Source organism: Micropterus salmoides, unplaced genomic scaffold (genome assembly GCF_014851395.1).
Source record: "Micropterus salmoides isolate LMB-PRFRI ecotype aquatic unplaced genomic scaffold, ASM1485139v1 Ms_hic_scaffold_8, whole genome shotgun sequence".
Classification (NCBI taxonomy): domain Eukaryota; kingdom Metazoa; phylum Chordata; class Actinopteri; order Centrarchiformes; family Centrarchidae; genus Micropterus; species Micropterus salmoides.
This window is the reverse complement of record NW_024044570.1, coordinates 34,911,003-34,924,474: the sequence shown is the minus strand read 5'-3', so window position 1 is coordinate 34,924,474 and position 13,472 is coordinate 34,911,003. Positions and strand designations below refer to the sequence as shown.

The 13,472-nt window shown below is 40.8% G+C and overlaps 1 protein-coding gene across 1 annotated transcript; it reads right to left on the bottom strand.

The window, feature by feature from the left end:
- Positions 1–1,470: 1,470 nt before the first annotated feature.
- cotl1 (coactosin-like F-actin binding protein 1) lies at positions 1,471–12,362 on the bottom strand. Its single transcript, XM_038705072.1, has 4 exons — positions 11,918–12,362; positions 10,946–11,028; positions 4,380–4,537; positions 1,471–3,974 (listed from the first exon to the last, which is right to left on the bottom strand). Exons 1-4 carry the CDS (start codon positions 11,992–11,994, stop codon positions 3,864–3,866), a joined length of 429 nt encoding a protein of 142 aa, XP_038561000.1. The 5' UTR covers positions 11,995–12,362; the 3' UTR covers positions 1,471–3,863.
- Positions 12,363–13,472: the final 1,110 nt, after the last annotated feature.

Here is a 13,472-nt window from a genome sequence, read left to right as displayed (position 1 = left end):
CTCCCATTACCTCATCCTACACTGGTAACAAAAGGAGATCTAAAAAAATGTCGGGATACTGAAGAACACTTCATTAAAGGTTTGTAATAGCATCATAGCATTTCACTATAAAACTGTCGGACTTCCGATGGACACTTTAAAAACCAGACAACTAGAGAAATTGTCTTTTTTATGCCAGACTTTCTTCTTTGTCAAACAAAGCATCTACACAGCCCACAAGACATCTTGACTGCTGACAGTTCGGTCAGGGATTCAGGTGGATTATGCTAGTAGCACCTATGGTAGCCTTGTGCTGCCAGCAGACATGAGGAGTGGGCTACTGAGGTTTAATAAGATCAGTTCTTTCTTACTACATACACGTTTTTTTTCACTAGCCATCTCATTTTGCAGTCAAAAATTATGTCAAAGTGATTTAAATGTATTGTTCATTATTATTTAATTATCTAAAGGCAGAGAAAATGTGTTTGGGCTACCAGCAGATGCTTCTTAAGCATGGTCTGGCGTACTGACAGCAGTCTGCAGACACACTGAGATACAATGTAAAAAAAAAAATGCCCATAAATAAGGAGACCTTGGCTTGAAGGCTCATGTGGGTTGTTCAAAGTTTGTGGCTTTTTTTGTGTTGCATCAACAGATGCTGTTTGGCACTCTACAACAGAATGGTGACATTACTGCTACATGCAAATAAGTTTGAAATTCAACAACTTGAAGTTTCCTATTTATGTTGCCGGAAGAATCCACAGCATTCATGAAAGCACAAAGTAAAGACTGTATTCCTTCCTTTTGGTTTGTTTTCTCAAAAAAAAAAAAAAAAAAAAAGATGAAAAAGAATGACACGTGATTCACAGATCATTTCTGTATGCTGAAGCAGAAACAATATGTGCAATATAATTTCGGCTGGACTTGCTAACTTACTTGACTCGTGCAATAAAGCTCAGCCAGTGCAATCAGGAAGACCGTCTTTACACCTCATTCATTCAGTCCTCTCTCTGTCTATATGGGCGTTTACTCTTTCAGTTAAACCAAGACAGATTTTGCCCTGATTAAAATGCATTAGAGTGAACATCAAAATGATAGCAGTAATATTATTATTTAGGCCAATGTGCATTTAAACTGGACAATGATTATTTAGCATTGACATTTGACTTGATGTTTACTATAATGGGCTACACAGCTCAAGCAAGTTTCATGAGTTTCTGACTGTACAGAAAATGAGTGCACAGTAATAGCTGTAATACTTGCAAAAAAAACGTTTTAACAAATCAGTAGGATCTTTGACACAGTGTCTACAGCTACTAACCTAACAGATGAAATGCTGAAGAATCCTCTTTTTCAGAGCCTAAGCCAACCAGAAAAACCAGCATGGAACACTATGCCAATAATTTTTAAACTTTCAATACCTTAGCAAAGACCTGTTGTTTATAGTAGTGTGAGCTCTAAAGACACATAGAAGACACTTTGAGAAGCAGGTTTTGGAAAAAAAACATCAATTTTTATTTTGAAATGACTGATCTTGTGCCCACTCAGTTTTCTTTCTGTCTTTTTTGCAATGTTTTTTTTTTTTTGAAAATCTCTTTCGTCGATGTCAAAGTTAACAATGCTCTTAAAAATAAAATCCAAAGGTAAAACTCTTCAGAGAAAAGAAAATTAATCTCAAAAACAAAATAGCACAAGAAAAAAAAAAATGCAGTTGTGTTTTTTTTTGCGGGGGAAGGGAGGGTTGAAACCAAACAAACAGAGATGCTACTACAGAGAAATGGCTCCTCCTGGGTTGGGACGATAGCCCGGGCCCACGTCATGATGAGCCACATGCCAATCAAAGTCCTGCCCCCATGCAAGGAGGACAGCCAATCACAGTGTAGTGTCCGCAAGCTCCCATGATGCCCCTCTCTCCCTGGGAGACTAAGGCAGTCAAACACAGTAGGTTACAGTATGCATGGATACCTTTAAGTGGTTGATCGTGAGATGAGACACCAGAAGAAAAGATCTCCATTCTCTAAATCCTTTGAGATTTTGGGGAAAATTCCACACTTCTTGCTGAGGGACCAACACATCAGTTGTTACTCTCTTTCTATGACATATTACCTACAGACGTAAAGCCTCCTGTAAGACAAAGACTCTCATTCTATGCTATGTAATCTTCTACAAATTCTGCCCCAGCCCTAGAAACTGCTAATCTCAATTATGTCCCACAGAAACTGGAAAGGAAAAGTAAAAAGTACTCTGACATAAGGTCTAAAAATATTCACTCACACAAATACAGTTGGACTAGTGATAAAAGGGAATCACAGCATAAAGCACAAGTTTGAAGACAGGAGGATGAATTACAGTCCATCTCAGGACAAGATGTAGTGGTTGACTTTGAGGCTGTAATCCAAACACAGCTGTCTGGCTAGAGATGAAGAGGTGGCTAAATATGTACTTAGCACTATGACTCAGGCTTACTCAAAGCAAGCCGCCAACCATCACCGCGGATATTGTTAGAAAACGGAGATCTTTTCCTTCTGGAGGTACAGTGTATCATGACTAAGAGCATGCTCTGGTGTCAAACGCACGCCTGCAAGCAAAGAATTTAATTTCAAAATGAGACATCTATCCTTTTTAAGGAGCTCGTTCTTACAACATGATCACAATATGGCATTCTGAAGTGAAACCCCTCAAGTTATTGACATCCTCATTACATGAAAATATTCCAAGCAAACTGTGCTGAAGCCGTGATATAACTTCACATTGGTCAGCTGCAGCCCAGCCGAGACGAGGATGATTGTGAGATGATGATGCACAGCACAGTAGATAACCAACCATGAGCTGACCGGGGAGAGGGCAGAGGGTAGGAGAGGAGAGAAGGCAGTCTGTGATCTTTAAGAGCGCTTATACACTCGCTTTTAATTATGCGTTTGTGTGCACATGATGACAGTCTCGCATATTCTGTGCTCCTTCCGAGCGTTGGTTGTGTGCTTCCTCAGAGATCACCATTAAATGTTCGTTAGTGGGCTTTTACCTCTGGACAGAGCCAGCCTAGCTGTTTCAATGTTTCTTTGCGTTAAGCTAAGCTAACCAGCTGCCGGCTCCAGCTAGGACTTTACCGAAAAGATGTGAAAGTGGAATCAATCTTCTCGTGTATCTCTGGGGGGAAAAAGCAAAATGGCATATTTCCAAATATATCAAACTACCTTTTAACTACTGTTACCTTTGAAGGTCTCAAGGGAGATGTTCCAGTGTTAGCCAGGGGTTAAGCTCTGATCTGCCCCTAGATGCACTGTGAATGTACTTTTTAAATCTTCCAGATGCACAAACTGATGCAAGCAAGTAAGTAAACAATCCAGCTTTGTTAAAATCGAGTATATAAGCGCCCTGATGCAGATGTTATCATTTTAGAGTGCACCAACAGCATCAGTACTGTCAGGATACACGGCAATACACTCAGTAACTACAGTAACTCTGGTCTGTTAATCTTTTAATTCATTCTGAAGCTGTTGTTGAGAGAAAATTAATAAGACGATACACTAAAGAGAAGTTTTTCTAAGACATTATTAAGCAGCATAAAAGTGTTTGGTTAGTATTTGAGATACTGGTTCTACAAACTGCCCCTGGTGCATCTCTGCTGTGTGTACATGTGTTCTTGTAAATAAACAAACTGTTCACCATGAGGTCTCTTTGCTGGACCTCACTTGGAAAGTAAAACGTGTGTGTTCAGTGTGCGCATTTCCCTTTCGTCAAGCGCAACCCTCCATCTCTCCTCACCCTCTCCCCAAGAGGTAGCAGCCCCTGCCCCAACACTCCCCACCCCCACTTATTCCACCCCACCCCACCCTGACCACACCCCTCCAACCCCAACCCTTCCAGTGGACCGTGGCACTTCTCTACTCGGCCTGAGCATCATAATTGGCTCCACCCGCCTTCTTCAGCTCTTTGCGGATGTTGTCCTCGTCCAGTTCCCTCGGGTCACTAAACATGAACTCCTTGGCAAAGTTCTGCAGAAACAAATCACATGCTGAAGTGAGGGACAGTACGACAAGAGAATAAATAAGTATACCTTGTCGCTACAATGCAACACCAGTTTACATTAACTGCTGGGCGTTAAGAAAAGCAATGAGCAACTATTTTTATGTTCATAATGTTTTATACTTCTGCGTCATTTCCTGATTTGTGACTATATTCTCTGTTGCTTATTTTGTCTTCACATCATCTAGAGATCAAATGGTTTGTTATTTTTAAAAATCCTATTCTCCTATTTGTCTAACTGTATCCAGCATTTTGTTGCAGTACTGCCTCTGTACGCACCCAGTGTCCCCAAAGGGACCATTACAGCCTCACTCTATTTTACTCTCATGATGAGAACCATTACTTGCTACTTTCTCCACGTTGGAGTCTCTGACCTGCACGATGTCTTTGACCATCGCCTTGTCGGTGCTGATCTTGGCGCGCTGCAGCCCGCTGATGTTCTCACCGATCCAGGTGATTAGAGTGAACTTGGCTCGTTTGCTCATGGCGTCTCCCGTCGTGATCCGGACGAAGCCGAACAGACGAGCATCATCTGAGGGAAGAGACGGTAGAGACTGTGTAAGGCTGGATATCCAGAGTGAAGGAGCTTAGAGCTGATATTTTAAAATGTTACACACTCCATTGAACCCTAGTAGAAGACACACACAGATGTAAATCTATGTCTCCATACAGGTACTCACTGACCTAATGTCATGTGATATAAGCTCACGCTGTTTTCCCCTCAGCTGACAGAAAAAGGCTACAGATTGCACCATTCAACAAAAGAATCTACGTATCTCTCAGACAAAATGGCTTTGATCAATAACAGATAAGGCTTATAAACAGTACAGGGCCGAATTTCATCACAATCACTTAAGACACAGCTTCTCAGACACAATGAGAGACTATTACTTTTACTATGTAAAAGAAAACTTGTCAGTCTAGTGCATTGTGTGTGTGTGTGTGTGTGTGTGTCTCCATAGACGGTGAAAAAAAAAAGAAGAGATTTTCAGTGTTGCAGTGCAGAAGAGAAATGATGAAACAGAAGTGGAAATATGTGCACGTGAATGCAACGAGAGAATATTCAGGTCAATAGACTAAATGAGTCAAATCTTTTGAGAGCCAGACTTTCGCAGTGACCAGGCTGGTCGCTCGCCGCAGAACTGACAGTCTGTAAATAATGTCTGAAACACATAAAACCAAAAAAAAAATACCCACATACTTTTTTTCTGACTTGTACCTCATCAGGCCTCTCAATCTGTCTTCAAATGAAAAAATGTGAGCAGGGAACAAAACTCTTCAGCATGAACTGCTCAGACACATGCAACATGTAATGAGGGGTCAACAGTTTACAGAGCTTGACAATAAAAGTTTAAGCTACGCCTGCACTTGCATGCATTGTGTCGTCCCCTGTAAGTCTTATCAATGCCTACTGACTGAATACAAACTGACTTGATGTTTGGCATATTGAAACGGTTAAAGTCACATGCTTGAGTCCGTGAGCTGGTATCTACCTCTAATTCAACGTCTGTGTGTTAGGAAGTTTTTCTGTCCCAGGAACTTTCTTACTTTTTTAAAAGGCGTTTAAAAACAAAAACGATCTCCCTACACACAAGCATTTAAGAAATGTTTCAGAAATAATCTCCGTCCATACTAACACGCCTGAACACACATTGATATTACATGGCCATTCCTGTACTGGGCCTGCGTGTGCCAGTGTAAACAGGAAGCATGTTGTCTGTGGTTGTTGCTTAGTTCAGAGATTAAGAAAATATTATGTACGAACAGCAGCAATGCCGAAAAGTAAGACCAGATATTTTTGTGCTCAGACCGGCGACGAGGTGGAAGTGTTAATTAAAGTGACACATGAGGAGTATAAGCTGGTATTTGAGGCTCGTTTGCTTTCATCCGGAAAAAGGTCACATGACAGGGGCGTGACGAATCAGGGAAGGCCACGTCGCGATTAATGAGACCCAATCTGGAAGTGAATATGGGTGTCATCATTCAGAATAGCATGTTCCTACTTTTTTTGTCAGTGACACTGGCTCTTTTATTAATTGTGAAGCCAAGAGTCTAAACTTCTGGGGAAAACATTTCCAACAAAATATTTTCATATTCAAATCTAATAGGTAGCAAAATAATAATTTCCTTGTCAAAAACAGATTCACCAGACCAGTAAGAGGCACCGAACCCAGAGTTAATCATCTAACTTTCAATGCAGGATGTCCGCAATTAAAAGCATAACTATAGAGGAGGGGGGGATTTCTGTGGTTAAACTTAAGGACTTGTGGTTTCCTCAGGTTACCTCAAGTGGACTGGACTGGCTGTTTTTTTTTTTTGTTTTTTTTTTATTATTGGTAATAGAAGGTGTACCAGAGTTTTAAAAAAAAAAATACACAACTTAAGTTCACACATTAAGTAAATAGAATCAGTTTAAGTCTATTTCAACAGTGCGACTAGGCAATTTCAGACCTATTTCTAGGGCTAACACACAAGTCCAATAGCCACATCTGATATAATGAATTAAATTAGGAGATAAGACAAAGATAATACGTTATAAATGTTAGGCTGTCTTACAAAGTGTGAGAGGGGATTGCTTAAATACAGTTCAGTTTTTAATACATTTTTAAATGCTTCAAATACAGAAGGACACCTACAGAAATAATATTTTGCCAGCAGAGTCAAATTGTTTTCCAAGATATTCAGCATATCAGTATTTGTGTTCATATTAACCATGTCCTGTGACACACTTCACTAACAACAAAAGCATGCATTAACGTGATAACTGCCATTTTCTTCAGTCATATTTTAATTATTAGAACTCTTAAAATACGTTGCTTGTAAAAAGTGTTTTTGCTTGAGCCACTTGAAGGCACGGTGCACATGCACGTGTGTGCACGTGATCAGGATGGTCATCCCGGGACCAATTTCCCTCGCCACTTTGTCTAACAAATATGTTCTGGCTGTCTTGTCTGCTGTCTTCCAGCGGCACAGTGTCATTAAGTAACAAGAACAGATTACTCATTATTGTCCTCCAGATGTTCCCGCCTCTGTGTGACTGACAGCGTGTGTACTATGACCATGAGCTGCAGGGCAAAACTTTTGTTCTTTAACAGAGCAGTCTAACTACTGGCAGAGAGATCCCCGACACTCGCTGTGTTTCCACTAACACTAACACCCCTGCAGTGCACCACTGACTGACAGAAACCCAGCCAAGGACGTTCAATGACAAAGCTCCAGCAGGCAGCATTTGTATCTAACCTCACCCCAAAACTCAAAGTGGAGCAGCAACAGTGAAGAGCATCCCGTCCCCACTGACAGGGACGCGACAGCATCACAAACGCCCACGTCTCTGTAACCCCCTGACCCACTTTGTAACGCAGGCTTTCTGTTAAAAATGTGTAGAATCCAAACCCATGACATCATCAGGATTATTTTGCTCCTGACAGGTACACTGGTCTTTTTATCGCCCATTCAATACAAAAAATAAGACATTGATTAAGAAAAGTTTTGTTTTTATTTTATTTACAGTGCTGTGCCAAAGTTTTAAGCAGGTGTGGAAAAAATGCTGTAAAGTAAGAATGCTTTCAAAACAAAATACAAAGTGCTATATACCCAGACAGTAGATGGGTGGACCAGGGTCCCACGGTTTCTGCAGTAAGCATGAAGGGAAGTAAGCAAGATGAGTCTTTCATCTGCTGCAATAGGTTTGTTTGGCCGACCGAATTTTACTAAACTGCAGTAAGAGTTTTTACAGTGGGACCTGTATGTCCTTATGTACCTTTTGAATCAGCTGACTCGGCACTGTTCTCAGATCAGACAAGCCACACATTAACAGGACCAGCCAATGTAAAGAGTCTTATCAGTGAGGCCACGAAGGACAACACCGCAAGTTTCAACACCTTGACTGGAGCAACACACACACACACACACACACACACACACACACACAGTAACCTGATTCTACTAAGTCAATTCAGTGGCACTTAAGGTGAATCATCTCCCTTTGTGTTTTATGTTATTGTCATTGTTTTAGATTCCAGTGAGGAACAAGTACAAACACATACCCTTACCCACCCACCCAGCCACTTCCTCCCTCTGCCAGATTCTTCCTGGTTTGTCTTCCCTTTAAAGCCATGCTGACTCTGCATGCCACCCCCCCCACAACCGCTGCAGAGAACACTCAGACTACAGCAATGATGAGACAGCATAAACGACTTGTTGGGAGAGACGCAGTTCTGCATAAATTGACTTCATTTTAGTAAAGCAAAGGTCGGGCGGGTGACACCGTATCTTCCTGGCCCACACTCGGTCCCTCTGCGACACGGCCTAGAAACTAGAGCTGTCTCCTGTGAACAGTGTCAGGTGGGTTTGGCGAGGAGTGATGTTACCAACATGTTAACTGTGTCCAAATTTGGTCATGTTTTATCTCCGCTGACAGCAGGGCATCAGGGTGGTGATGCCAGTCAGATGGTCATTTATTTTGGTGTGGATGAATCCTATTGATTTTGGTGACACCCTTTCCTCTAGTGCCATCACTGGACCAAGATGTTCACTTGTACAAATATAAAAATTAAACAGACATTACATTGGGCCTATTCATGCTCCCCAGAGGATGGACGGTTTCTATTTTGGACATGTGAGCTTCCCTCTTTCCTCAGCACAAAATGTCAACTTTTAGAGATATACAAGAACCTCTAAACTACCTAGGGTAAAGGTAGGTCCTCTGGCACAAACAGCATGTATGTTATGCTCCACTCAAAACTTCGGATTGTTGGGTGTAATGAGCATTGCAACCTCTAGGGGCCACTAATGTGGCTCTCAACTTTAATTGCTGTTGTTATAATGAAGCAACAGGTTAAAAACAAGACTAAGGGCCTTATTTTCTCGGCAGCACATCGACCGGTGTAAACAGCCGTCCGACCATTTGGACTTTCATGAGCCATCCAAGTATTGGACACATGTAAATGTTAACCTGATGATGCTAAACTCTTGCAATTCATTCTGAAGGGGACATAATTGTCTATACCAAATGTTATGGCAATCTGAACTTAAACTCAAGGAATCAGTAAAGATATTTAGAAACATTATCATGAACCATGAATGTCTGAAAAAGATTTTTGTGTCAGTCCATCCAATACATGCTGACATATTTCATAGGATTAGTGTGGTCTGACCTGCTGGTGACACTGGATGAAAAATCAGCGGATTAATTAAGTAATTAGGATCTTAAATCCCCAAATGTCACAGCAATCCAGTTGAAAATGTTGTTAAAAATGGTAATCTTATGGTGGCACCAGAGTAAAAGTCAGTAGGGTTAATCCTCTGTGGACTATGAATGTCTACACAATCCATCCAATAGATGTTGACATATTTAACAGGATAAGTGAAAACACAGACCTGCTGGCGGTGCTAGAGGAAAAATCAGTGCATCATCAAATTCAATAGGGTTCATCTTCTGAGGACCATAAATGTCTTTACCAAAGTCAAAGAAAGAAAGAATCAGGGCAATCCATTCAATATTTCAGACCGGACAAGAGTGGTGGACGGGCCGACCAGCATTGCCATCCCTGGAGGCATGCCGCTATCGTGGTTTAAAACACGAGAAATCAATTTGCAAGACTTAAAACCTGAGAAACACCTTCCCATCAGGGGACACTCAGGACTGAATTTCCCTTTAACTGATAGTTTGGTGAACTACAATGAATTCTTATGACATTGAATAACAAAATAAGTTATTGGTTGTTGCCACATTTTGTCAGCAGAAATTGGATTTAAAGGTCCTGGTGGCTAATTAAAATAGATTTAAGGATTTAGGACTTAGAGGAACAATGGCCAGAATTGATCTGTCTTTACTTCCTGCCGCTGAATAAGTTAATGGGTATTCAAAACACGGCAGCAACTAATTATTCTTTTCATTGTCGACTAATCAATTAGTTGTTTGGTCTAGAAAATGTCAGAAAAATGGTTGAAAACACAACCCAAAGATTTTCAGTTCACTATCACTGGAAAAAAAATTAAAGAAGCTGGATTATGACTTTTTTTCCCCCCTTCTTAAAAAAATGACACAAACTGATTAATTGGTTAATCGTTTGCATTTCATTTAATAGTTGACAACTAATCAATTCATTGTTGCTGCCCTAAATTAAAGGGAGCCCTCCTCTTCAAGCCTCACTAGATCAGTCTGCATCAGCCCCTCCTCCACTCAAGAGTTTCTGGGTTTTTTTGCAGTTACAACAGTTACTTCACAGCTAAATAAGGAATACACGCCCACAGACAGAAAGATGTCTGATAATGTGTGTATCCTCTCTGAACAGGATCCAATGGCGAACGCAGCAGCTGAACTGATGTAAAGCACGGTGATAAATGACTTATTTCAACATAGGAATGTGAGCTCTGAAAAAGCAGGAAGAAAAAGGGAGTACAGGCCTGAGGCTGCAGGCTCAGCAAGCATCAGCCACACCCAACATCTGAGCAGACGTTGTAAGAGGGGAACTTACATCAGAGTGAGATGGGTTTTTCTACATCCAACCAGTTGCAGAACAAGGGCTGAAGTTTGAAGCCGACATCTTTCCATTGTAATACAGGAAAACAATGGTGCACTGATATACAAAAGGTTGACCTTAAATACTTCACCTTGTAAAAACCCCACACACAATATTGTAGAACAGATTACGCAATGCAATGCATACAGTGTTAAGTGCTTTGACAGCGTAGTTACACGGCTCAAGGCCAGTGGGTGACAGAGCACAGAGTCTTAAAAGATTAGTGTCCTGGCAAGTCAAGCTGCGTGGCACACTGTTTAACCCATCCTGAGATGGGAACCAGCACAGGCCACAGACACACATCAAAACCTACACCAGCCAGCAGAGAGGAGATAAGTTTCACCCACACGTTACACTGGAAAGGCTGCGGTAACAACTAGGGTGCCACTATATCTGAAATAAAATCGACTCTTTACCTGTGCACATCCTCTTGAAGTCCTCATAGTCAGTCCCTTGTCCTGCAGGCACGATCCTAGAGCCCTCATATTTAAAGGCAGCCCTGGAAGATGCAGAATACAGCGTGCGTTATTGCCCCATTCATTATTCAGTCTCATGATCTGTTGATTCACAACAGTGGCGCTGTGTGCACATCACACCCATTTCTGCAAACTGAAGCAATGCACAAAATGCCTAAGACGCCCATGTAAGGTGGCAGCTGTGTGGCAGCCATGTGTACAAGTGGCACTACTATAACGTTATCCTCTCTGAATACAGGACAAAGGAAATTACGTCTGCCCCGCTGGGCCTGATAACTGTGCAGTGTGTGGCCGCTAAATAGCCAGAATACAGATCAGCTGCGCCGCGTGTATTTCAGCCAATATTTTTATAAGCACAAGCACCTGAATCAAAGGTTTCACGTATCCACTGGTAAACAATTCACGAATGTCTCAGTTGCGGGCAAATCCTCAGTTCGTCAGAATGAACTACTTAGAAATATCGAGCGATGTAAAGGAGCGCTGGCTAAATGCAAAGGCTCGTGTGGCATACAATACAGTCAATTGCATTTTCTGTGACTCTGGGATTCTGTCTTTTATTCGGCATGTATCAACCAAGCTGTGATTATTTAAATGAAACGTAAACCTTTATGAAAGGTCCGCTTTTTATTTTCGCATCCTTCGCCGCCGAAAAGAAGGTGCAGTGGGCGGAAGTAGGCTATTTGAGTAAAAAAAATTTAACAGATTTTAGATTTTTTTTTTTTTTTTTAAAACAACAGATTGCTTGATGTACTGCATAGTTGAGTAAATAATGGCTAGTAAGTTCCCAGTATTCAGATGAGTTCCTGGGTTATATGTGCGACACATGTACTACTGCAAATATGCAAGACAATATGTTAGAATAATCACATTTTTGAACGCAGAATGGACAAGTAAGCATGTCCGCATACTCACCAATTGATGTCCGTGTTATCGTCTCTGACTTGGTTGTAAGCCTCTCTGCAAGCCTCTTTATCGATCTGGGTTGCCATTTTTCGGGTGGACTGGAATCAAGCAGTCGAAGTCAACGTTGTGTGAGTCCACACCAGGAGAGAGCTAGCTACGCAGTAATAAGCAGCTAACTTAAGTTATACAGTTGATGCTGTGCATCAGAGAACTATAACTGATAACGTTATACAACAGGATTCAGTGCAAAATCACGACCACCACACTGACACAGCTGAGCGAGTCGGGCGGAAGACGGGAAAAGAAGGCTCGTCTTCTGAGCTCGGTTTATTTCCTGTATATTGCCGCTTTATGGGCGTTGGTGATGTTAGTCGGTCAGATTGCCAGCAGACAGACAAGAGAGGTCCCCCCAGACGCTGGATTCACCTTCTGCCTGTGAATGGTCAATGGTATAAGGGCCGCTGTCAAGGCAGCCACAACATACGACTACGTTTTCCGGGGGGGACTTTCAAAATTAAGTTAACAGTAGTGAAAACAATGGTTGCAGCATGTTGCAACACTTAAAATATATAAATCGAAAATAATATTTATTTTAAATGTGCCACAGCCAAAAAAACTTTCGTTTTTTTCTTTTACAAAAGATATATAAAAGGAAATTATTAATCAGGCATTTAATTCAATTCATTTTTTTTTTTTTTTTATAGCCATGCCAGACATGTAAGTCAAAGCATGTTTTTCCAGTAAAATGAATGGACTGAAATGTATCCTCTCAGCTGTGGGCCCCTACAATCATCACCTCTGACCAACCTGGTGAGGACACCAGTAGCAATATGCTGTACAAACGACGTACATCATGTTTTTTAATAATGTTTTTACATCAACAAATTCCCTTTTAAAACGGCTCATTAAATTGACAGTTTGTATTTGCTATTTGCTCATTAAAAGAAAACAATGCAGCAGTGGATGCTTTTCTTACACAATATTATAATCCTATTTTTACATGAGTATACATACTACAATAATCTATTTCAGCCAGAAAATCCCCAGAAAATTAACCCATACAATTAACATCAAACAAACATACTTCATTTTAGCAGTGAGATGTGATCTTTATTTTACTACATTTATTCATTTTATTGGATTTAGTAATTAACATTGAACACAATACAGAGAAAAGGCAGAGCATATATAATGATGTGACAAATAATGAGCATATCTCTGACATCCTGTGAGGAATTATTTATTAGAAGTACAACTCTTCTGTTTGATTATTCATTTTCAGGGTCAAGTCACCCTTTATTCTGAAGGCAAAATAATTAACTTCCGGTGTTAATATTGCTAAATTGTGCAAATTCATGCATATCAATACAGAGATTACTGTTCCAATAGTTTAATTTCAATTCATAAGAAATTACAAGATTTGTCCTTAGGGGACAATTACGGACTGTAATACAAGCATCCAGACACACTTGGCTAAACAGTAGCCTCCAACTCCAAAAATACAGTGTAGTGCTACATCCAATATTGTAATATGCCGTTTGCAACATTCTAAACAATGTAGGTA